General features: G+C 37.0%; 2 protein-coding genes across 2 annotated transcripts; both read left to right on the top strand.

The window, feature by feature from the left end:
• Positions 1-10,129: 10,129 nt before the first annotated feature.
• Positions 10,130-19,048, top strand: LOC140979768 (receptor-like protein 4). Its single transcript, XM_073445329.1, has 9 exons — positions 10,130-10,432; positions 11,316-12,374; positions 13,031-13,178; positions 13,725-13,796; positions 17,370-17,441; positions 17,666-17,737; positions 17,812-17,889; positions 18,094-18,272; positions 18,610-19,048. The coding sequence occupies exons 1-9, from the start codon at positions 10,363-10,365 to the stop codon at positions 18,729-18,731; spliced, it is 1,872 nt and encodes a 623-aa protein (XP_073301430.1). The 5' UTR covers positions 10,130-10,362; the 3' UTR covers positions 18,732-19,048.
• A 910-nt stretch (positions 19,049-19,958) lies between these two features.
• On the top strand, positions 19,959-20,854 carry LOC140986255 (ethylene-responsive transcription factor 12-like). Its single transcript, XM_073454409.1, has one exon. It carries the CDS (start codon positions 20,197-20,199, stop codon positions 20,650-20,652), a length of 456 nt encoding a protein of 151 aa, XP_073310510.1. The 5' UTR covers positions 19,959-20,196; the 3' UTR covers positions 20,653-20,854.
• Positions 20,855-26,754: the final 5,900 nt, after the last annotated feature.

Below are 26,754 nucleotides of genomic sequence, written 5' to 3'. Positions count from 1 at the left end.
GTATATGGCGAATCCTGGACGAGAGCATTGGAACACTGTCAAGAGGATCCTTAGATATATTAAGGGTACCTCGAATGCTGCATTATGGTAGGGAGGATCAGATTTTACACTCAGGGGCTATGTCGATTCAGATTATACAGGTGATCCTGATAAGAGAAAATCTACTACTGGTTATGTGTTTACACTTGCAGGAGGAGCAGTAAGCTGGGTTTCAAAACTGCAGACAGTTGTAGCGCTATCTACAACAGAGACAGAATACATGGCAGCTACTCAAGGTTGCAAGGAGGCAATATGGATGAAAAGGTTATTGGAGGAGATCGGGCACAAACAAGAGAATGTTTCTTTGTTTTGTGACAGTCAGAGTGCATTGCACATCGCAAGGAATCCAGCCTTTCATTCCAGGACAAAACACATTGGAGTTCAATTTCACTTTGTGCGAGAAGTAGTAGAAGAAGGAAGCGTGGATATGCAGAAGATCCATACGAAGGATAACATAGCTGATTTTCTGACCAAGCCAGTGAACACTGATAAGTTTGAGTGGTGTAGATCTTCAAGTGGCCTAGCGGAAACGTAAGCAGCATGTAATGGCAAGATTGAAAGGATGTGTGGAGATGTGTTTGATTCTCAATCAAATTTCCAAGTGGGAGAAATGTCGGCAAGAGTTTTCAAATAAGGTGGGGCCAAATGAATTGCATACTTTGAGAAAGAAAAACAAACGTGCTGCAGGAAATTTCGTGGATACACGTTTTTAACGCGTATTCACACTGACAGGAGGCTCTATAAATAGAGATCCCCCTCTTCATTCTTAAATCATCCCTTTTTCTAGTTTTCTCTCATCTTATAATATTCTATAATATTTGTGAGGTGTTTGTTCTCATGTATTAAGAGAGTGTGTTCTCTTTGGAAACACAGTGAGTGAGTTGTACACCGCAAAATATTATAGTGGAAATTCTTTTCATCTTGCCCGTGGTTTTTACCCTAATAATTTTTAGGGGTTTTCCACGTAAATCTCGGTGTCCAATTTATTCTTTATTTTCGGGTTTTATTATCTCAAATTCAGCACGTGGGACCAACAATCCAGATAGGACAAATGTAATCTAAAGACTAGATCTTTTTTCTTTCAAGAACGTCAGAACGAAATGAGGAAAAAAAACACTTCATTTTCTTGTTCCGTACCACCATCAACCGCCACCGTCCCAGAAGTGTCCGCGCTGTGATTCTTCCAACACCAAGTTTTGTTATTACAACAACTACAGTCTACAGCCTCTCTCAGCCGCGGTACTTTTGCAAGGCTCGTAGGAGGTACTGGACTCACGGCGGTACCCTGAGAAACGTTCCAATCGGAGGCAGTTTCTGTAAAAGCTAACGTTGGAAACCTTCATCTTCATCTCCATCGAACAGTGAGATGGCCAGATGAATTCAATCTCTATCACCCCCACGTCCGTCTCAAGATTTGATCAGCACCGGCGTTATTTCGGGTCAATCATTAATGAGGACTTTCGCCTACAGTTAATATTCCGCCATTAGGGAATATCTTATTCTACCCCGCTGGTGGCGCCGTTCTGCCTTCTTTGGCTGTCATGCAACCTTTACCCAAAGGAGTGAATCAAGTGAAGGCTCCGGTCAGTTTTGGCGGCAGCGGAAGCGGCCATTTTGGCGGAAATATGACACTTATCCAGGGAATGAATCTCCAGTCTCTGAAGCATCCGGCTTCACAACAAATACAAGCCCAAAACTGAATTTTCCCATCACAGCAAAGCCTGATTCTGCAGAGTCACAGAGGCCTCTGAGTTCTTGAACTCAAACCTCTATAAACAGAAGTATCACCTCCCCTTCTTCCGCGACAAGCTCTAGTTTTTGAAGCGGCGCTGCCACTGACGGAAACTCCACCAACGGCCGCGATTCGTTGAATCCAAATCAATGGTCCGGTAACCATCATCCATCATCCGGGTTATGATCGTTCAAATCAATAAACTCTTGTTTCGTATTTATCAACTCTTTAATTGTATGACAATACCCAAGAAGATTTGTGTTGCAAATACGTATATAACATTGTGTTGTAACCTATCGATAAAGAAATTAAATGGGTCTGCTTGGTTAATTCTTACAACTATTGATATCGCTTTTTGCTTTTGTTCGTTCATTTCAGATTTGACATTTTAAATTTCAGAAACAATTTCCTTTGCTGTCGGTTAACTAGGCCTCGTAGAGTATACATCAAGTCTTCCAGAAGAAATAATGGAGGTGGATAATATGACCAAAATGCATTCGAAATTTTCGCCAGCTCAAATTACTTTACTGTGATACCCCATGGAAGAGTCCATCAAGATCCGGCCCATATTTAGGGCCCACAGGTGAAGGGCCCATGAGAAGCTCATGTATTCTCCTATAAATACCAGGTTTGAGCGTACGGTTATTTTATTCACTATATTGTTTTCAGCAGCACCCTTAGCTGCTCCCCCATATATCCTCAGTCTCTGACTTGAGCGTCGGAGGGGCTACGCCAGGATACCCTCCTGATCCTCTTCTAACGGTCTTATTCTTGATTTCAGGCTCAGGGTAATCTTAAAGCCCACGTCTGAACTAGTGACGCTCGTTAGGATCGGACCCGAAATTTCCCGTGAGTATCACTTGGCGCCGTCTGTGGGAAAACTTGAGTTGAGACGTAGAGATGGTAGGCAGGAAAGGAAGTAGAAGAGCTACCTCAGCATCATCGCGTCCTCAGAGGGGACCTGAACAGTCTCATGTTGAGACAAGACATTAACAACCGTGTCTTGAGACGATACAGGAACAACCTCGTCAAGAGACAAGAACCGAGCAGCCCCTTCACGAGACAAGGGTCGAGCAAACCCGTCCCAATGAGAACGTGGGGAACTTGACCTTGGAGCAGTTGGGCCAATTTATCACCCGGACAGTGGATGAGGCCATGAAAAGGAATCAATAGTCTGTGTTTGTAGAGGAACAGACCGTCGGTCAGGAGCGTGAGGAAAATGTTGAAGTCCACCAGAGCAGGGCGGAGGAGACGCAACCCCTCCAACTGAAGAGATTAGTGAGATGGGGGAGATGTGGAAGGAGATACGTAGGTTGAGGGAGCAGGTAGGAAGCAGAGCGCCGGTACCCAAGAGAGCAAGCCCTTTTTCACTAGCCATCTTGGAGGAAAGGCTTCCTCCGAATTTCCGACAATCTAACGTTGGTGAGAATGACGGACATACTGACCCCGAGGAACACTTGGGGAGATTTGAGAATGCGGCTTTATTGCATCAATATTCAGATGGGTCAGGTGCAGGGTGTTTCTGGGCACATTGGTGAGGTCAGCCCAACAATGGTTTAATACCCTGCAGCCCAATTCCATACAGTCTTTCGAGGATTTCTCTACAGCTTTCTTGCACCGATATGCTAGCAGCAAGAGGCACCAGAAAAACTATTTGAGTCTGTTTGTGATGAAACAACAAGAGGCTGAAACTTTGCGAGAATTTGTCCAGCGTTTCAATAGTGCAGCACTGGAAATACCAGCGGCTACCCCTGACATCATGATAAGTGCCTTTACCCAAGGGTTGAGAGGGGGAGAATTCTTCAAATCGCTGGTCAAGAAACCTCCATCGAGCTATGATGACTTGTTAGCTCGGGCGGAAAAATATGTAAACTTGGAAGATGCCCAACGGTACAGAAGAAAACCGACCCGAAGGGAGTAGGGTGGAGGGAGCCGAGAAAGGCGGTAAGAAGAGAGGTGCAGGTGAGAGGGAGGATGACAGAACCAGAAGTAGAGGACAATTTTCATCACATGTTCCTCTGAATGGGATTCGAGATAAGGTGATGGAGGTGAGGGAGTCAGGGGAGAGGGGGGAGAAGTCACAGAGGGTTGAGAGCAGTGCTCGACCTCCGCCGCGGGGTAGACAAGAAGGATCCTCGTCCGGGAGGAGGTTGGAGAATTTTGAAATATCTAGGAGTGCGGACTCACCCCAGGATTCTGTCATCATTTTTAAACCGGATGACCTCCGAGGCATTGTGGTTCCTCATAACGATGCCTGGGTGGTGACGGCCATCGTTGCCAATTATGATGTGGCACGAATCTTTATTGATAATGGAAGCTCTGTTAATATCCTGTTCAAGAGCACTCTTGACCAGATGAAGGTGGAGGGATTTGAGTTCGAGCCGATCTCTACTCCTCATATGGATTTGCAGGACATGCCATCCCGTCGCTCGGTCAGATTGTCCTTCCCCTATCTTTGGGACATGAGCCTCGACAGGTAACGAAGATGACAACATTTACCTTGGTGGACACTCCATCAACTTACAATGGAATTCTGGGACGGCCGGCCCTAAAGGATTTTATAGTTGTAGCCTCCACATATCATCAGAAGCTTAAGTTTCATGTGGGAAAAAGAGTTAGAGTCTTGTGCGGGGACCAAAAAGTCACGCGTCGGTGTTATGAAGAGGTAGTGAGGGAGGAAGGAAAAAGAGCACGTGTGGAAGTTAACATGATTATGAAAAGAAGAAGTGAGTGAATTGCTCTTGTTGAAGTACAAGAAGATCAGAGGGGAAAGTTGGACCCAGAGTGGGAGGGACTTTTCAGAGTGATTGATAAATTTAATTCTGGAGCTCATTACTTGGAGAATGCTCAAGGAAATGCTTTAAAAAGACCCTGGAATGCTTACCACCTTAGGGAGTATCATTCTGGATTTTATCGTCGATGTATTTCATCTTTGCATTTTCCCATGTAATCAGTTAGAATTTAATAAAATCAAGTTCTTCTTTTCAGTTCTTGAATGTTGGTGTATTATGAAAGTGAGAAAAATTTTATTTTCCTACTAAGGCATTGCTTGGTAGAGGAGCATAGGGCATGAGAGAAATTAAATCTTCCTACTATAGCGTCGCCTAGTAGTGGAGCAGAGTGAAGGAGAAAAATTTTATTTTCCTACTAAGGCATCGCTTAGTAGAAGAGCAGCGTGCAGAAGAAAAATTTTATTTTCTTACTAAGGAATCGCCTAGTAGAGGAGCAGCGTGCGGGAGAATTTTATTTTTCTACTAAAGCATCGCCTAGTAGTGGAGTAGAGTGAAGGAGAAAAATTTTATTTTCCTACTAAGACATCGCCTAGTAGTGGAGCAGAGTGAAAGAGAAAAATTTTATTTTCCTACTATGGCATCGCCTAGTAGAGGAGCAGCGTGCGGGAGAATTTTATTTTTCTACTAAGGCATCGCCTAGTAGTGGAGCAGAGTGAAAGAGAAAATTTTTATTTTCCTACTAAGGCATCGCCTAGTAGAGGAGCAGCGTGCAGGAGAAAAATTTTATTTCCTACTAAGACATTGCCTGGTAGAGGAGCATAGGACAGGAGAGAAATTAAATTTTCCTACTATGGCGTCGTCTAGTAGTGGAGCAGAGTGAAGGAGAAAAATTTTATTTTCCTACTAAGGCATCGCCTAGTAGAGGAGCAGCGTGCGGGAGAATTTTATTTTTCGACTAAGGCATCGCCTAGTAGTGGAGCAGAGTGAAGGATAAAAATTTTATTTTCCTACTAAGGCATCACCTAGTACAGGAGTAGCGTGCAGGCGAAAAATTTTATTTTCCTACTAAGGCATCGCCTAGTAGAGGAGCAGCGTGCAGGAGAAAAATTAAATTTTCCTACTAAGACATTGCCTAGTACAGGAGTTAGAGGGTGAGTGTGTTGAATTTTTATTTTCCTACTAAGGTATCACCTAGCAGAGGAGTTAGATGGTGTGGGTGTTGAATTTTCAATTTCTTGCTAAGGTATCACATAGCAGAGGAGTTAGAAGGTGGAGATGTTTAATTTTTATTTTCCTGCTAAGGTATCACCTAGCAGAGGAGTTAGAGGATGAGGTGTTGAATTTCTCATTTCATGATAAGGTATCACTTAGCAGAGGAGTTAGCGGGTGGGAGTGTTGAATTTTTATTTTCCTGCTAAGGTATCTCCTAGCAGAGGAGGTAGAGGGTGGGGGTGTTGAATTTATATTTTCCTGCTGAGGTATCACTTAGCAGAGGAGTTAGAGGGTGGGAGTGTTGAATTTTTATTTTCCTGCTAAGGTTTCTCCTAGCAGAGGAGTTAGAGGGTGGGGGTGATGAATTTATATTTTCCTGCTAAGGTATCACTTAGCAGAGGAGGTAGAGGGTGGGGGTGTTGAATTTATATTTTCTTGCTAAGGCATCGCCTAGCAGATGAGTTAGAGGGTGGGGGTGTTGAATTTCTCTTTTCCTGCTAAGGTATCACCTAGCAGAGGAGTTAGAGGGTGGAGGTGTGGAATTTCTGTTTTCTTGCTGAGGCATCACTTAGCAGAGGAGTTAGAGAGCGAAGGTATTGAATTTTTATTTTCCTGCTAAGGCATCGCCTAGCAGAGGAGATAGAGGGTTGGGGTGTTGAATTTCTCTTTTCCTGCTAAAGTATCATCTAGCAGAGGAGTTAGAGGGTGAGGGTGTTGAATTTTTATTTTCCTGCTAAGGTATCGCCTAGCAGAGGAGTTAGAGGGTGGGGGTGTTGAATTTCTCTTTTCATGCTAAAGTATCATATAGCAGAGGAGTTAGAGGGTGAGGGTGTTGAATTTTTATTTTCCTTCTAAGGTATCACCTAGCAAAGGAGTTAGAGGGGGGGGGTGTTGAATTTTTATTTTCCTGCTAAGGTATCACATAGCAAAGGAGTTAGAGGGTGGAGGTGTTGAATTTTTATTTTCCTGCTGAGGAATCGCCTAGCAGAAGAGTGAGAGAGCGAAGGTATTGAATTTTTTTATTTTCCTGCTAAGGCATCGCCTAGCAGAGGAGTTAGAGGGTGGGGGTGTTGAATTTTTATTTTCATGTTAAGACCTCGCCCAGCAGAGGAGTTAGAGAGTGAGGCCGTTGAATTTTTATTTTCATACTAAGGCATCGCCTAGGAGAGGAGTTCGCACTCTGCCGATTTTATTCACCTTAGTGATTTAAAAGCATCGAAGATAAATTCGGAAGAAGCAGTGAATGCAAATGCAAAATACTCAATGTTGCATATAGCGAGTTCGTACATGCCAAAAGTGCGCAAAAGAAAATAACCAAATGTAAACATCGCAAATGTTGCATAATACTACGGAAAGTACAGCAGTGCAGAAAATAACAGAATATGGCCCGAAGGCATACAAGGTTTGCGTAAATAAAAAATGACATAAGTAAAGGAGCTCGGTCTAAGAATCGGGGGGGAGACTCGCTATGAAACCCTCAATGTCGATGAAGTCAGTAGGTGCGCCTGGCGAAGGATAGCCCTGGGCCTTGAAGAGGTCGATTGCACCCTCGAAACCCACCTCCAAGTAGTGAAAAGCTTTAGGGGCACAGATCTCATTGAACTCCTCTGACTTGAGGAATTCTTCCTTTAATGAAGAGGCTTCGGAAGCGTGTTGCGCCTTGGCATCCTTGAGGTCCCTACGGATTTGTGATGCTTCAGCTAGAGCATTCTTTAACTCTTCCTTCAGCCTCTAGTTCTCCTTTACGTGATCCTCTGTCAGTCGCTGAAACTCCTGTTTCTCTTTTAGAAATTCATGTTTCTCCTTTAGAACCTCGTCGCCTCGAGCTTGGGACTCCGAAAGCTCCTTAGCGTGCGTCACTTTCATCTCATCAATAGTAGCCTGGAGCTGTTCGCGGAGAGCCTTGCCCTCGCGTAAGTCTTGGCAGACGATGGACCTGATATCATTGGCGAGCTCCACCAGCTCCCCGGCGTACATCATGCCCTGAATAAGATAGATAAGAGTGAAAAGGCGACAAGAAGATCAAACATATATTGGACATCAAGCTGGGGAGATAGATAAGAGTGAAAAGGCGAAGGCGAGCGAGTGCACAGGGGCGCGCTGCCGCGGGGCAAGCCTGGGCGCGCGAAGGCGAGCGTGTGCATGGGGGCGCGCTGCGGCTGGGCGAGCTGGGGCGCACGAGGGCGAGCGTGGGCTCGGGAGCAGCGAGAGCAGCTCGGACGCGGCGTGCGTGAGTGTATGGTGTGGTGGCTTGCGCAAGCTGGGGAGAGCTAGTGAATGAATTGCAGAGGAAATTGAGTAGGGGAGAAGTGAGAATGAAATAAGGAGGTGACCTGTATTTATAGGGGAAACACGAACCAAATATTTCCTTTCAGAACAGGATTGCGATTTGATATCTTTCTTTTCAGTACAAGATCACGATTTGATCCCCGTAATTTTCGCAGTGGTAACATCGTTCCCCGTAATTTTCGCAGTGGTAACTTCGTTCGTTAACGACAAACGAAATTAATTTTTCTGACATGGTACGTCCTCATCGCCGATAAACCAAGGACAACACAATTAATCGAACTTTGAACCTATGATTCAGTTCGACTCGAGAGGAGGAGACTGTTGATACCCCATGGATGAGCCCATCAAGATCCGGCCCATATTTAGGGCCCACAGGTGAAGGGCCCATGAGAAGCCCAGGTATTCTCCTATAAATATCAGGTTTGAGCGTACGGTTATTTCATTCACTATATTGTTTTCAGCAGCACCCTTAGCTGCTTCCCCTATATATCCTCAGTCTCTGACTTGAGCGTCGGAGGGGCTACGCCAGGACACCCTCCTGGCCCCCTTCTAACGGTCTTATTCTTGATTTCAGGCTCAGGGTAATCTTAAAGCCCACGTCTGAACTAGTTACGCTCGTTGATAACTTATCCAACTTAATTTGTTAGATTAATAATCAAATAATTAATCATAAAATTAGGTCTTAAACTATGTCAAAATGATTATTAATATATCTTAAAGTTTTAAGCAAACATTAGATAAGTATGTGATTATTCATCTATTTTTATTTAATCAGATCAACCAAACACACCCTTGGAGTATTACTATTTTTATGATATTGTGAAATGTTAGTATTTGGATTATTAATATATATGTCAAATTTCATAAAAATATTATAAATTCACGTAATTTAATGATATTAAAATAAAAAAAATATTATTGATGTAACTTGAGATTTGATAGATCTTGGGACAAATAAATAACGAACCCAAGGTCAACACCTCTCGTTAAGTCGCATTGCATGATTTTCAGAGTCGTTTCTGAAGCGTTAAAGTTTAAACCCTAGGTTCGGCCCATTAATCTAAACAGGAAATGATCAAATTGGCCCAAATTGCTAGCCCATTCTCCATAAACTGGACCGCGTGGCCCCATTCGTTGTCTTTCTTCACCAGATACATTATTTTGTATCGGAACACATGTCCAATGGGTACAATATCTGGATCCATACAACTATGAAAAACTGTAAATGTGGTCGCATATATTTGTTTATATNTTGTGAGACGAATATCTTATTTGGATCACTTTAACGAATATCAAAAGTATTAATTATTATTATAAATATGAATAAGAATGATCGGTCTAACGTATAAAGATATGTGATATTGTTTCACAAAAGACATATTAAATGTAATATTTATATTTATTTCTTAATAAAGATAGGAAGACAATAACTATCAAACTACCAATTATTATGATTGGCGTAAAACATGTTATATCCGATATAATTTTTTGTGCATACAAGACTTGTATAAAATACAACATTGTGGTATAAAATGAAAGCCAGCGCCCGTCGATTGCGCATTAATTCATGTGGCCGTCAATTCATGTAATCACGTTTTTTAGTTAGGAGTAAAGGGTCAACATTAAAGTCCACTTTAATAGTTTGTTTACCACGAAACGAGTTATTTTGATTATGTATCCATAGAAATGCCCACCCGTTTCTTATATTTTATTGAATTCAAAATTGGTTACACGAAAACTACATTTACTAATATTTATTAAATTTCGATGAGATTATATCAAGGACGGCCTAACTAAGAAAATATGAAGTGTGGGGACAGCGTCTCGCGGTATGATATACAATATTTTTTTTGTATTTTTTATAAGGTAAATTATTCGTTTTATTTATTTATAGTTAAAATACCATGATTTTGTAATAATTCTGTAAGACCGAGCGTTTGTCGATTTAAAGAACTGCAGAAGTCCTCGTGCCACGTGGAGGTGCCCATGTAGGTTCCACCGTAATAAAGCAATCATGTCCCGCACATGAGCACTTACTCCTCGGGTCGAATCAAATCCAAACCCGACCCACAAAGAATATAAAAAGTAATATTATATTATGCTCATAAATAAATTATCAACTGTCTCCACTCTACCTGCATAGCACGTCCTACAATCTCTCCTTTTTTCCCCTAAATTCTTGCAATCTAAACTTGAGGATTCTCAATCCCTTGAAAAATAGGCATTGCGCGAAAAAAGATCTAATCTTGAGTGCGATTTTCACATTTAGTTTGCTCTGCGTTCTATAATCTAAATTAGGAAGGGGAAGTGATAAAGTTGAAGGATTTCATTGTCGGAGCTGTGTGCTCAAAACCCGCAATGCTTAGAGTCAGATTTCTCTTACTCTCACTTGCGCTTTTCTTGGCTTGTAAGCTTTCTATTGCTCGAGGTTAGCTCTCTCTCTCTTGCTCCGGCTCGATTTTCATCCGAAAGATGGTTTCTTGGCCTAATGTAGATGGGTTGATTTAATGGGATTTGTTGTGGGCTGTGTAATTGGTTCCTAAGCTTCAATTGGGATTGTTTCGGGGATGAGTGCTATTCCAATGCGAGATAATGAATTTAAATGTTCTGTTTATTGATCTATATTTGGTTAGATTATTTCGTAGCTATGCGTAGAGTGACTGTTCGATTCACGTTTTTGCAAGCTTTTATATCGGTGACCTTCTGTATAATTTATTGTGTAGTTAATTGTGTTGGCATATATTTGTACTTTGGAGGGTCATAGACAACTAGGATGAAATGAAAACTTGATCTTATTTATTTATTATTACTGGCGTTTCAGTTGATATATGAATGATAGGATAAACTGAAAAAACTGTAAGCAGGGAATGCCAGGACTATTAGCATGTCTTGTTGGTGACTTGGTCTTATCTATAGACCTCACCTGGTGTTGAGCATTTTTCGTATAAAAAAAGTGGAGAGTAGTTGAATTTAACTCTGTGTATGTATTTTCTTTAAATCAGCATTAGCTTGTTGTTGCTGCTGTTTGGGATATGATTTATTAAGTGTTCAATCATTTACTAATTACCATCACCTGCTGCAACAAGGTTTTATCACTAGCACTTTGCCTCATATATGGCAATTGAGATTTTGTTGTATTAGCATAGTATTCAGTATTATTTCTAATATTGGTCATGAATTAAGTTTTATATTCTTAATTAGTTATCCTTGGTTGATTATGGCTCTTAAGCATCTTATGGTCACCGATATCAATTTTGATATTTCTGACTCTTTTTACCCGTCTGCCATGTCTGCTCTTTTATTTATTACAGCACCATATGCTATGCGAATAAGCTGTGGAGCTCGTGATGATTTTCATAGTGATCCAACAAATACTCTCTGGTACAAAGATTTTGCTTACACGGGAGGAATTCCAGCCAATGCTACCCGCCCAAGTTTCATCAGTCCATCGCTCAGCACCATTCGCTATTTCCCTTTGTCTGAGGGTCCTGAAAACTGTTACAACATAAATAGGGTTCCTCGTGGTCATTATTTAGTGAGAATCTACTTTGGATTGGTCGCAGAACCTAGCTTTGACAATGAACCTTTATTTGATGTTTCCATTGAAGGAACGCTAGTTTATTCATTGCAGTCCGGTTGGAGCACTCAAGACAATGAGCGGGTATTTGTTGAAGCCCTCATTTTTCTTAAAGATGGCACTGCCTCTCTTTGCTTCCACAGCACTGGCCATGGAGATCCAGCTATACTTGCCATTGAAATTCTTCAGATCGGTAATAGGGCATACTATTTTGGCAAAGGGTATGGCCAAGGGACGATTTTCAGAACTGACAGAAGATTCAATTGTGGTGCTGAGAAACCAAAATTTGGTGCTGACTTTAGAGCGGATAGTTGGGGCGGCGACCGGTTTTGGAATTCCCTCCCCACATTTGGCCAGAATTCTGACAGTGTTATATCTACGGATAACAAAATTAAGGGGACCTCTCAATCTCCAAACTTTTATCCAGAGGCTCTTTATCAAACAGCTCTTATGAGTACTGATAGTCAAGCTGATTTAGCATATACAATTGAGGTTGAACCAACTAGAAACTACTCCATTTGGCTACATTTTGCGGAAATCGATCCTTCTGTCACCAAAGCAAACCAAAGAGTATTTGATATTCTGCTTAATGGTGATGTTGCCTTTCCAGATGTTGACATTATTGGCATGGCGGGTGATATTAACAGTGCTCTTGTGCTCAATACAACAGTTGTTGTTAGCGGCAGGACTTTGACAATAACCTTGCATCCTACGAAAGGGACTCATGCCATAATCAGTGCCATTGAGCTTTTTGAACTTGTATTGGCGGAATCAAAAACTTTATCTGATGAAAGTATGCAAAACCTCCATGCATATTCTTGCAAAATGTTTCCCCTTTATTTTTGGCACCACGTTGAACTTGCATGATCTTGGCACCTATATAAGTCTAAAATTGTTACTTTACCTACTACCAATGTGTATATGTTATTTGCATTGCTATGATTAAGGGTTTGAATATAATCATTGTGTCCAAGCCAGTGGAATTGGGGAAGGTGGCAGTTGGTGTTGTCGGGCAATTTCTAACACTATTTTTTATTTCACTTTCTTAAATGAGAATGGGTTTTGAAGCCTGAATTTCTCTAAGAACCAAAAAGAATAAACTTTTATCCCACCTGAACTTGTTTCACATCTGTTTCCTTATTTATAACCTAAGTGTTTGTAAACATTTGTTTCCGTGCTGCAGTGGGAAGACTATTATTTGAATGCAAATACTGGCATTGGTCCCACACTAGAAGATTAGTCAGTTCTATGAGATGCAGCTCACATGTTGATTCATTAACACTTTTCTCGTGTAAATTCCAGCTTGTGATAATTGTATCATATGCATCTTTCTTGGTTTTTTCTTTAATTGTTATTGCAATTTGCTATGCTTGTCATGTTTGCTACATTTTCATTCCCTTGGCTGCACATTTTGTAGAACTACTAATCTATTGCTCTTTCTGCTTGTAGTTAGGGCTTTGCAGAGATTGAAGAGTGCCCTCGGTCTTCCTCTTCGTTTTGGGTGGAATGGTGATCCTTGCGTTCCTGAGCAACATCCATGGAGTGGAGTAGATTGTCAGTACGACAGAAATATCAGTAAACATGTTATTGACGGACTGTATGTTCTTGTTCTCTAGCAATGTCTTTCATTGAAGCAACAATGCACTCAAAAAAACTCTCTCAAAACTTTTGTTAACTTCTATTTATCCAAATTGCTAGCTGTGTTCTCATTTTACTCTATTGTTGATGAGTTTGTCAGATTATTCCTGTTGAACACAAATTAGTGCATGCTTTTGGCTTTGTTGTTGCAAACTTTTTAAGAGTTCACTTAATTTTTAACTTTTACTTGATTGGCTTTGTGTGCTTCTGACTTTGTTCTCTTCTCTTAGATTTATAATATCGCTATGACTCGACTTATTTTTGTGTTTTTTTATTATGATATAAATGTTTGTAGAGATGCAAAGTTTTACTAGCGGTCATGTCTGCTTATCACGTTCGGTTGTTTTCCACTTTTCCTATAGGAACGATAATTCCAACAAATTATGGCACTAATATCGCCCAACTTTTTATTTTATTGCAAACTATTTTTCATCTTTTACATATATTTCACTGTTATTCTACAGCTGATATTTTTTTTATCATTTCTCCCTGTTTGTGGGATCAGAGGTCTGGACAACCAGGGTTTAAGGGGTATCTTACCAAATGACATTTCCCGGCTTCGTCATCTTCAAAGCATGTAAGTTGATAGGGACTAGGCGAATATAATCGTTTTATGCAGCTAAAGTTGAACAAGTGTACTCGTCTTAAAATTTGTTCATTTTATTTAACTAGTAGCAAAGCACGTAACGAACTTGAGTACACTATGAATATTACTCGTAAATTTGCAAATCAACGTAGACAGATAAGCAAATCAACGTAGACATATAATTTTTCATAAATTATTCAATAAAAAATATTATTTCACAGTTTATCTATCATTTCAAACAACCATGATTTATCTATCCAATCTTTTCCTTGTTTAATTTTTGAATAATTCAATATGTTTTTATTTTTTTAATTTTTTATTTTTCGTGCTTTTTTGTTCATTTAAATTCAGCAATCACATCATCATATTTGATTTTCATGTTTCCTTTTCATCATTGGATTTGATGTTGATTAATCTCTTTGATATTTGTCTTGTTTTTTTCTTGCGACTTTTTTATTTTGTTTATTTAAGTCGTTCACACTCCAGGTCTTACTCCATTTTATTTCATCTTGTTTTTTTGAAGTCTCACTTGGTTTTCCACATCTTTCACCACCAATGATAACACATCATTGTTCTTAGTAACTAATTTGTCTAATTTGAAATGAAACCTGACAACCTGTGATGTTTCTAGTTTTGTTCTCTAAGATTCTCTTGTTTAGACATATATTTTCCTTATAAATGAACTAAACTTATACATAAACAAGTTTTCAGATATCTCATTTGGACATATATAGACAATTAGCAATCATCAAAAAATTTTAGTCAAATATTAGGCTCACACAACTGTCGTTTATTTCATGTCCCAATGTATTTATATATTCCACCAAAATATCTGTTATTTCCAGATTGTTATTCTTTCACAAGACAAATGACAATCACTACAACCTCAGAACCAGTGTTAGGTTAAGCGTGCATGAGTGAAATTAGTACTGGGATGAGTGACATTCTGGAAAGTTCTCGTGTGTCAAGCTGCTAACGTTGGACTGCTTGATCTGGTTGGCTAGGTAGGTCATAAAATAGTGACGCCAGATCTTAACGGGTAATATTGTCTCTGCTGAGAACAGGGCCGACGGAAGGAAATGGTAAGACTGATATCTAAGGGATATTAGATAATACCAGCAGATAGACACGCGCCTTCCCAGATTCATAAGCCTAACAGCCCAACCCATTAGAACCCAAGTAAGTGCACTCTGCGTTGCCACAAGTATAAAGAATTAAAGTTGCGTCTTGGCTAACAGTTATAGCTTTTGGCCTAGTGATAAGTGTTTGATCCTAACAATTGGTCTATGTTGTCTTATATTTTAGGTTATGCATCACTCTCAATAAAATAATGGTAATTTAAGTTTTTCCTTCAAAGGTGTTGGATAATTGTCTCAAAATAATAAAAATTTCAATGAATTATAAATCATCATAAAGGAACAGACGAATCAATTATTTAAAATTAGAGAATAGAAGTCCATCTTATAATGTCTCAATACAAATAATAAAGGGTGAGAAACATAAATACGTATCTATAATATATAGTAAATCTAAAATATAAATTAAATTTTTTACTTGTATAGTTTCAATTTTTAAGAAATGACATTCATTTCGACGTCATGGTCCAATCATTCATGTGTACGAACTTTGACTTATAATCATGTTTCAAAAGAAAATGAGAAGAAAGAAGAATGAATAAAGAAAATTAAGAATCAAGAAATAACTATATTTTTATTTTTTAAAATATATCATATTTTCTCAACATTTTCATCAAATCAGTGATATTAAAAAATATATCAATTGACAACTCAATATTCCACTCCAATGTATAATTTCTTAATAATATAAAGGATAATAATTATATATGCATATCTATTTGAATGAAAAAGAAAAACTCTGATTTGAAATATAGAGAAACCATAAGAGTCATATATAGTTTCTTTAAATAATATCAACTTTATACGGTGATAATTGAAAATAAATTAAACAATTTTACATATCCAATGTCAGCGGCAAAACAATTTGAACGCATGTTATATAAAGTTTAATTGTTTGGGAAAAAAATGAATAAACAATACAATATCACTTTGAGGAATCTGTATTGATTGACAAAAAACTGATTCAAATTACCTGAATCATAATATGAAATTATTATTAAATTTAAAAACATTATCGAATATATCTACGTTATAAGAGTAATAAGAAAAAGAACATGCATTGTAGTTGCATGAAAACACCAAGCAAATTTTTGTCGATAAAATATCCACATATTCGAATGAAAATAAAATATGATTTAAATTTTTTTTACTGCTAATTAAGTGGGTTAATTAAAAATATTGAAGTAATATAAATCATTATAATCAGATAATTACAGAAATTGAAAATTTTGTGATAAATAATTTATCTTGAATATGTTTTAATTTAAACGACATTATATTTCAATTGAATTGAATCTAAAGGGCAATATTATATATTGAATTTATGAACATTTTAACAAAATACACAAACTAAAATAGCAAGAAGAAATATATATTAGGGATAAATTTATTGTTTATGAGAAATATGACAAAATCTAACGCATATGAATGCAACTTCCTGATTCAATTTTGTGCTAAAAAAGTTAAATATATAATTATTTATATAAAAATATATGTACCCAATAAATAAAAATTATTTGAATAAAAATTGAAGAACACATATTAATTATACATAGATCATTCAAAGCAACACACATTAGATTAACACAAATATGATTTCGTCCATTTTGATTTTTTTTGATATTGAAGAATATTAAGTCATTTGACTCCAAAAGCTTAACATCTTTACATGAGAATGAAATAATGATCACTTTCTACAAAAAAATTATTTAAGTTAATGCTGCAAATTGAAACTATACATTATTTAAATCTACTTTTTTAACATTACCGAAATCGGAAATTTTCCAAGTCTCCCAAGCAACAGATATAATAAAAAGATTAAACCATAGACTTGAGATATAATTATGAAATTAAATCGTCCAACCAAAAAACACAGAAATAATAAATTCAAAGTTAAATATCCGACAAATGACAAATTACAAAGTTACGATACAGCAGTATAAGCCATACGTGAATGGATCGACTCATCAAGTTTCCATTGAAGTAGGATCCTTATAAGGAAAAACATTTGTCGTTCGTTGGTTATTAGCGGCAACCCAAAAATGTTCGTATCGAAATATGACTTTAAAATTAAGTTTCGAATTAATGAATGTTGCCAAAGGAAGTGTCGATGTTAAGATTGAACCTCGAGATGTAATTCTGGAATTAAAACCGCTCAACCAAAAACAAAGAAAGAAGAAAAATCAAAGTTAAATATGCGAATGACAAAATAACCATAGTGATACCAAAATATAAACATAAAGCATGAGTGCAATTTAGTAAATAAACAATAAAAACTCACTTTTATAATAATAATAAATCGAATGATTTCTGGACTTTCTTTAATCTTAAATCACATCCTCTCGCTCGGGTTATATGCCAATTTGGTTGTGTGCTCGAGGGCTATGATAATCTTTATTCTTTATTTGTCTAACTTGTTTAATTACAGAAACTTAAGTGGGAACAGCATTTCTGGATTCATTCCGTCTTCACTTGGAACAATAAGTAGCATGGAAATACTGTGAGTAAAATTTTCTCTTCACGAACTATTTTACATATCTATTTTTACCTCATGGTGGCAAAACAAACTGTTTGGTCAATATTTTATGTCTGAAAAATAAAAATTGTCAAGGAATGTACTTTTCAGTCTGTAATTCTGTTAATAAAATATCCTAATGCCCATAATATAATACACGTGAAATCCAACTGTTTGGTTGATTGAGCTTAGTATTTATCATGTTACAGGGATCTCTCGTTCAACTTTTTCAATGGATCCATTCCTGAGAGCCTTGGGCAGCTAACCTCATTACAGAGACTGTAAGAAACTCAACATCTTATATACCTATTACACGAGAACATTGGCATAGACTAAATCGTACCTTCCATAACAGAAACCTCAATAGCAACTCTTTAAAAGGAAAAGTTCCAGCTGCACTCGGAGGAAGGCTCTTGCATGGAGCTAGCTTCAAGTATTTTTTTATCACTATCCATCAATCATTTTATGCATTCGTAATTATTGCCATGGGTTATGTCACAAGTACTTGAACACTTGCATATACAATGTTTTAGCTGCTTTTTTTTTTTCAAAGTTCTCCAATTAGCACTTCCATTCCTTTCTATTAATGTTATACTCTAATGAGTTATCCCGGAATAATTAGTGTGGATATTTGCAGTTTTACTGATAATGCTGGTCTTTGTGGAATCCCCGGTTTACCAGCATGCGGACGACTTTCTATTGGTGCTAAAATCGGCATTGGGCTCAGTTCTTGTGTGGCATTTGTTCTCATAGTCACCTGCTTTGTTTGTTGGTGGAAAAGACGACAAAATATTCTTCGAGCGCAGAGAATTGCAGGTGAGCTCGTCAACTAATTTTGTTTTTGCATTTTACTGGTGACATCTGCAATTCCAACAGCCCATGCAAACGACTACTGAAAGGCTTCGTTAGCAGTTATTTACATTTGTACCCGCTTTAGGAAATGATCTTCTAAATTTGCTAAAAATACACTGTATTTTCTTGTAAAATTATTCACATGCATCCCACAATTCTGTGTCGATGTTGGACGGAGAATTACAATTGTGGCTTGCTCGTCTCTTGAATTAAGGCCGATTGTGAAATGTTATGTTTATTGCATGATCATTTTGAATCGTGCGCATTTCTTTTTCTGATATATTCTTTGGTATTTACTCAGCGAGAGATGCTCCTTATGCAAAAGCTCGTACACATTTCAATCGAGATGTCCAAATGGCTAGGCATCATAACCATGAGCATGCCCGGACAGCGACCGAGAATGGACCGAGCTTGCTAGCCTGATCGAGCTGAACACACATGGTTTTGTAATTTTGTTCACACAAGAATGGAGAGACCCGGGCATTGCAATTCTACCTCGCTGATTTTGCACGTAGAAGGCTGAAAGGTTGTCGATAACCCGGTATTATTGGGCTAAGTTAGTGTTTGGCATACCGTCAGTGGGTGAAGTACTGTATGTTAGTTTTATTATTTTCTGGTAAATGAGCTGTAGTTTATGAAAAGGCATAAGCTTGGTTCCAAAGCATTACAATGGTAACAGTGCGAGTATTGTCCGGTGGAATGAGTCGAATCGACGTTGTCCATATGAACATATTTGAATACAGGACTGTTGGATATAGATGAATTTCAACCCAATTTTGAGGGTTTTATTGTTTTATTATCCGTCTATCACGCAGGTTGAACTGATCAATCAAATCATTATATTATAACAAAGTAGAATTCAACATTAGTTCACAAGGAAATGGATGCAATCAGACCGAAGGGTCTTTGGTTATGCACCTCTCATACAAGCACATGTAAAGAGATTATACGAAATTAAATCAGCCTAAAAGCAAAGAATATCGAAGAACAAAAGCACAATTCCATCCTACTTTATCTCTAAAATACTTCTAACTTAAAACATGGAAAGATTTGGTGTTAGTTTGTAGTAAAACCTGCTTACCAAAAAAAAAAAAGTCCGGTGCGGCAGTAGTGGTCAAATGTGAAAAGCAACATCTCTCTCTCCATGAGAGGCGGCTGGGCTTGTCTCTTTTGACCCCACACTCATACACACACATATATAGTTCTATTATGTCGCTGTCCATCAACTTTGTCCATCTCTAAATTTACTAACGAGGTGATACTCATAATATTTTGAATTATATTAAAATTATATATCTAATAGAATGTCATATCATTGATAGACAAAATATATGATACACAAAAATTTTTATACGATTATATATGTATATTAAATGTAAGTACAAAATGATTGATTGATTGATTGTTTGAAGGAAGCGGGCGAGGCTATTGCAGTTTGACCTACCACCGGCCTTCATAAATTCTCTGTTATGACCGCCCAACAAGGCCTTCTTGCATAATATACATGCGGCCATTTAAGAAACCTTGCTGTACCAAATCATAATGATTTCTCTTTTGATTTTTCTTGTTAATAATTAATCCAAATTAGTTTGAAGTACATTTAACTTTAATTATTACAGTATAAATTAAATGGAGATTAAAAAAGAAACCATTATTGGGACGTCAAATTTAGTCAAAATCAGAGAGTACTGTTGGCACATAAAGACCTAGTCTCGAGGCAAAGACAGCAATCCCGCAGTTGTGTCATGTGTGTGTGGTTTGTGCCGTCTAGCCGACGTTTACGAGATACTTTCTGGGACCTCTCCACCTTTACATTCCCTCCTTAACCTTTGCTCGTTAAGTTTCCCGTCTCATTCTCTCTCTGGAATTTGTACTCTCAATCTCATTCATGGCTTCGACGAGCGCAGCTCACTACAGGGGAGTTAGAAAGCGTCCTTGGGGCCGTTACGCGGCGGAGATACGTGATCCCAGGAAGAAAACCCGTGTCTGGTTGGGCACTTTCGATACTCCTGAGGAGGCGGCGCTGGCATACGACAGTGCCGCTAGGTCTCTTCGCGGACCGAAAGCGAAGACTAACTTTCCCACGACCTCGTCAGGACTCTCGTTAGACCTCAGTCTTACCTCTGACAACCGATGGGTGTCCCCGTCCGACAGACTCATGATGAACGACGTCATCCACCCTATAAGTGTGCTCCGAGATGTGCCCTCTCAAGGGAATGGAGGACGCCCGGCGGCTGGAGCCGTGACTCCTCCGGATAATGGAGATGGTTCCCCAAAATATATTGGGATTGTGAGGCCCGGGTTGCTGATAGATTTGAACGAACCTCCATCTCTGTGGATGTAGCCATTTTTTCGCTTCCCTTGCCTGCTTTCTTCCTTCCGCCGGCGTTTTTTCAGCATATATATGTTAATGCTTTCAGTTTCCGACAACCAAATATATTCTTGACCTAGTACCAGTTATTAGGATCGAGTTGTGTCCTATTATCCAGGATGACGCCCTTGTTATCTTTCTTGTTGTTCATGAATGATCATCTTTTTCTGTGGATTCACGCATCTTTAACTGCATTTAAATTATGTTTTTTTTTTAAAAAAATTATATTTAACACGCTACTCACTTTAGCATAATCTATTTACATCCAAACTTCAAATATACGGTAAATACGGTGGAGGTGATCTACATGGCAGGAGTAGGGGGTAGGAAAAAATATCGATAGTTCATTGTATCGCATTTATCATACCGCAATAATGCACATATCGAATTTAACGGTATATCGACTATTTCGGTATGGTACGAACTTTTCGGTATCGATATCGGTATAGAATTTTAAAAATTTCGATATTTCGGTATATATCGAAATATTGAATTTTTTTTATGAACTTATATTAAAATGATCGACACACATCTTCATTCTCTTCTCTTTCTTCTCGATCGACACACATCTTCCCCAATTAAAATGGTCGACACACATCTTCTCCTATTAAAATTTACGAGCCCTGATTAACATGGTTGACCCACAATCAACATGGTCGACCCAAAAATCATGACACGGAGATCAACATGTCGACCCAAAGATCAACATGGTCGATCCAAAGATCAATAAGGTCGACCAAAGACATGGATCAACACGGTCGACCCACAATCAACATGGTCGACCCAGAATCACGACACATAGATCAACCGGGTCGACCCAGGATCACGACACAGAGATCACAGAAAAATTGCATCCCTGCCTAGTTTTTTTGACAAATAGAACTGTTAAAAATACAAATAAATGAATTAGAACAATTACAAAGACAAACATGATCGACCCAATGTTGGGTCAACAACGTGGTTCGACCAAGCTTGGGACGACCCACGCTGTTTTTTGGTCGATCCAAGCATGGGTCGACCAACGCTTGGTGCTACCAAGATCGACCCAATGTTGGGTCAACAACGTGGTTCGACCAAGCTTGGGTCGACCCACGCTGTTTTTTGGTCGATCCAAGCATGGGTCTTAAGCAATAAATTGAAATAAAGCTTGGCCAAGCATTGGTCGACCCAATCTTGGGTCTACCCACGCTTGAGCTTGGGTAGACCAAAACATTGGTCGACCCATGTTTTGGTCGACCTAAGCTTGGGTAGACACCTTGGTCGAAATTTTCTTTCTCAACCAGTCGATCGACGAACGAAATTAAGCAATAAATTGAAATATATCAATAAAATTTTGAGGTATGGTTCTGATTTTTGATTGGTAAGACAGATGATTAAAAGTTATTTTGTTGTGATTGTGATGTGAATAACAAATTTTTTTAACCCATGTTTTGGTCGACCTAAGCTTGGGTAGACATTGTTTTTTGGTCGTCGACCAAAGCTTGGTCGAAATTTTCTTTCTCAACCAGTCGATCGACGAACGAAATTAAGCAATAAATTGAAATATATCAATAAAATTATGAGGTATGGTTCTGATTTTTGATTGGTAAGACAAATGATTAAAAGTTATTTTGTTGTGATTGTGATGAGAATAACAAATTTTTTAAAAAAAATTTCGGTATACACGGTATTTTATCGATACCGTACCGAAATTGCGGTATACTGACACGACGCTATACCGAAATTTCGGTACGGTATCGATATTCATTTTTCGGTACGGTATACGGTATTATTGAAAAAGATCGGCATACCGTACCGAACTAGGTCTAGGCAGGATAGGTTGAACTAAACTCGACTGATACCAAAGTTCTAAAAAACATTACAAGGATTTGGTATGCAATTAAACATGAATTTTTATTTATTTATTATTGTAATTTTAACTATATAAAATAACATAAAATTTCTGTGAGATTGTTTTATAAGTCAATTTTGTGAGACATATAATCTATTTAGATCACTCATGAAAAAATATTATTTATATACCAAAAATATTACTTTTTATTGTAAATATAGACATAGTTGATTCGTCTCACGAATCAAAATCAATGAGACTGTCTCACAAGAGACATATTCAGTAAAGAACATCAATATGTTAAATAACACATAAACATACAAAATTTAAGAATAAATACATAGTTATATAAATATTTTTAATATCAAGAATAATCATTAAAGATTATTCAATTTAAATTTTTTTACTAAGATGAACGAAACTGGACAAGGAAATCAAATGTGGGGAATATTGCAAGATTCTGCAATATCGAAGTACTTTTGAACTGTACAAGGTTCTCTGGTCTGACTGCTTTTCCAGCATAGGATATTGTAGGAAAACAGTATATTCACTGCTTTGGATTTTCATTTGGAAGCATTAGGGTAAGATTTCACGTGGGTTTGAGGGATTTGACCCTACAACTAAGTCTTGTCTTTTTTTTTTCCCTCCCTTTTTTAATATATTTTTGCCCAAATGGAAAATATAAAGTTTCTGTGTACCCGGAAGGGTAAAAATTTATGGAATCCGACGAATGATTTTTTTTTTCTAATTTAAATCTGTTTAATTTATTTGAAAAAAATTGCATAAATTATAATCTACATTCATATGAAAATATCTAATCATATTCTAGAATTAAAAACCCATTTATAAGCAATTCAACCGATTTATTTAGTTTGAATATAATATTGAATGCTACAAGAGTGACTGTATCACCTGACATGTTCTTTGAAATTTTTTCATTATTGGATCGAACATAATAATATTATATCGATTAAATATTATACGTTTATTTTTTAAAAAAATATTCACGACATTTAATGGTTTTTTTTTCAAAATAATAGTTTTCACGTATGTCATTGTTTTAAGAATGGAGTGGCGAACTGGTTGCGGTTGTTTAAAAAACAAATAATAATAATTTAAAAATAATAATAATAATAATAATAATAATTATTATTATTATTATTATTATTATTATTATTATTAATTGTGTTATAAATCATACAATAAAAGAGAGAAAAATAAAGAAAATTCATAAAAGTCAATAATTCATGTGCAATTTTTATCGAACTAGATCATCCTATTTATAAGAAAAAATAATATAATATAAATCTTTGCATATATATCTTGTCATATTTATGTTGATCACAAATATTTCAAATATAACTAAAAACAATAATAACCTATGATTAAAAAAAAAACTATCTATAATACTCTTGTTTAAATGATTATTTGCATAGAAATCGATTCGTTCAAATTTCAATTTGGCAAGATGGATACTTAAGAAATTCATCATGACTAAGTGCTGACACGTTCAAACCTTAAATGTAAAACCATTTGGGAAAAAACTTGAGTTAAGGAAAAAGAGTAAAACAATGAATAATTTCTTCGAATGTCCTCTTAACGATTGATGTGTCTCATTAAAACCTTATCAGGAAAAACCAAGTGGAAAAAAATCATCGTGAAAGAAAAAGAGTACGACATCTCTTACTACTTGATAACTGTCTCATTAAAAATCTTGTCATGAAAAATCATGTGAAAAGTACAACTTTGACTGCTCTTTTTGTTGCAATCATCACTCGAAATTATTAACTTTTCGGATTCTAATCTTGTACATTGATTTTTCAAAAGTTGATGTAGATGAAATTTAGAATTGGTGGAGGTGCTTTAGAGAGGGGTGGATAAACTCCTCACAATTTTCCTTTTTTCTAGCAATATGGTAACCTCTACTTGTGTTAACAACATAAATATGATCGTGATCGTCAAAGTTCAGAAGACAATTGATAAACAATGAAGAATTAGTCTACCGATAGTTTGTGAATAAATATAAATATAACAGTAGTGAAGTAAGTAGAACAAGAGAACTATTTATGGAAGTTTGAAGGTAAAATTTTTCCATGTCTTCCTTTCTTCTAGAAGGTATACAATAAAAGATTTTGGTTTTATAGTATTTGTAAACACTCATTTTAATATGACTTATCACACTGTTTATTGAAACTCTTAATATCAACTATTCAACTTCCTTAAACTTCAATACAAACTTGATAACATAAAGACTATTTCAATTAGTTACAATTATTCACTCAAATGAATACTGAAATTTTGATTACTAGAAAGTAGCACAATTTGATATCTGAGTAGATCTGATTGAACTTTAATGTATGTGCTTTTCAAGAGTAATTCAGTAGTGCTTTAAAATAGCAAGATATAATCACAAAAGAAGTGTTCTATTTTGAATTATGACTTGACATATTTATAGATGATCTTTAACGTTCAGATCTGAATAGCTAGAAATTAGTCGTACCAATGCCATAAATTTAGCCATACATCTGGCATGTGCCAATCGTTGTAATTCAGACAAAGTAGACGACAATTAATGTCTGACACATACTGCCATAATAAGTTCCATAAATAGCATAATGAACATTTTCTGAATGTTTGATTTGCTGTCATTAAACAAGGTAGCACTAAATGACTGTTGATGTATTCAGTAGTCTAGGAATGATTGGTAATGTTTTTCCATTTAGTTTGATAGACCTTGGTAGATTTTCATGTACGTGCGAATGTGATCTGCTGAACTTATTGACTAATGAACATATATTTCTGATAGGAAATGTTCAATTTATAATTTTAGAACAAAATTTTGTATATCTAACTATTTCATTGCAAATTTATATTTCAAAATAATTGACCATTTTAATAAACTCTTCAAGAATACTAAGTCGAATGTATCACATGTACCAAGAATGTTTTAATCCATATAAGAACATGTTAGCTCATATATATACATAATCCCATAACCAACTTTGGGTTAGAAGCTTTGGGTTAAAGTTAGCTCATATATATACATAATCCAACACATTCATGACAAGTGAAATTATCTCCCATAACCAACTTTGGGTTAGAAGCTTTGAGCTAAAGTTAGCTCATATCGTCACATGTCATTTTACATTCATTTTTTTTATTAACCGTACTCTCTAAAAATTGTAATTCTAGATACTCATTATTTTGCATAATAACAAAAGATACATCGAGAGCAAAATAGCCATATATCATTTTGATCCCAAAATAATGAGATAACAATTAATTTGTTGAAATCTCATCTTATAATATACTTCTTATTATTCGAGAATAACATCATACAGATTGGATTCACTAAATTAATTGGTCGATCAGACTTCTACCATCTTTTACATTTACTTGTATATGGTCTACAAGACATCGATTTATTTCAACACGACCAACCTCCATTATTATTATTATTTTAGATATTCAATCATTTTATTTAAAGATGTTATTTGTCGCTTAGATGAGTTGTATACATTATTAAACTAGAACGTTAATGAAGATTAACAATATTAGTGATCTTATACCTAAGATATCGAATATATAAAATGACAATATTGTTAGAGTAGGTGTCCGTCGAGCCAAGTGTTGGCCGATTGTTCACAATGAAACTCTATGTATAAGCAATCTTTATTTTAATAATATTTGAAATTATTATTTTGGCACATCTTTATCTGTATACCCATGCTAGTTGCATAGATAAAGCTCTTGAATATACAAATAGTAGAAAGAATATGAGATGCTCATATGATGAGTATCATGAAACTCATATTTGGAATACTGTATATTCTAAACAGTTCCTAGTCGATTCAGCCGCAGCTAAGAAGGATATAGGCCGCTCGAGTTCGAGACTAGTATCTGCGATGTGAGTACCATGTTTCATTGGTAGGGGACATTGTGATGTCCGAGCATGCAGATAGGTGCTCCTGGTAGATTGCACTGAACAACCCTCCATAAAGGACTTTCCAAGTGGTTCTCACTTATCGAGTGGAAACGTCCTAGTTTATGGTTGTACACCATTAGTCCTTACGACCCGGGACAACATTGAGACTCTATGTGCTAGCATTGCACTTTGACTTGTTTACCGACTCTCAAGGGGTCATCAGGTGGCAAGGTTGGGTGTTTTGGCGAAACATATAGGAGTCGATGCATTGTAGTCGGGGATTCACCGCTTACCTTCGGGTATGGATATCCTATGTGAT

The sequence above is a fragment of the Primulina huaijiensis genome, chromosome 1, assembly GCF_012295235.1.
Source record: "Primulina huaijiensis isolate GDHJ02 chromosome 1, ASM1229523v2, whole genome shotgun sequence".
NCBI lineage: Eukaryota > Viridiplantae > Streptophyta > Magnoliopsida > Lamiales > Gesneriaceae > Primulina > Primulina huaijiensis.
Note: the sequence above shows the minus strand (reverse complement) of the source record. Positions and strands in the feature narration are given on the sequence as shown.

Bases quoted from the DNA above. Each gene is read 5' to 3' on its own strand.
- LOC140986255 (XM_073454409.1), top strand. From the start codon at position 20,197: ATGGCTTCGACGAGCGCAGCTCACTACAGGGGAGTTAGAAAGCGTCCT.
- LOC140979768 (XM_073445329.1), top strand. From the start codon at position 10,363: ATGCTTAGAGTCAGATTTCTCTTACTCTCACTTGCGCTTTTCTTGGCT. The intron at 10,433-11,315 runs GTTAGCTCTCTC...TATTTATTACAG, and splicing joins TAAGCTTTCTATTGCTCGAG to CACCATATGCTATGCGAATA. The intron at 17,890-18,093 runs GTATTTTTTTAT...GGATATTTGCAG, and splicing joins TTGCATGGAGCTAGCTTCAA to TTTTACTGATAATGCTGGTC.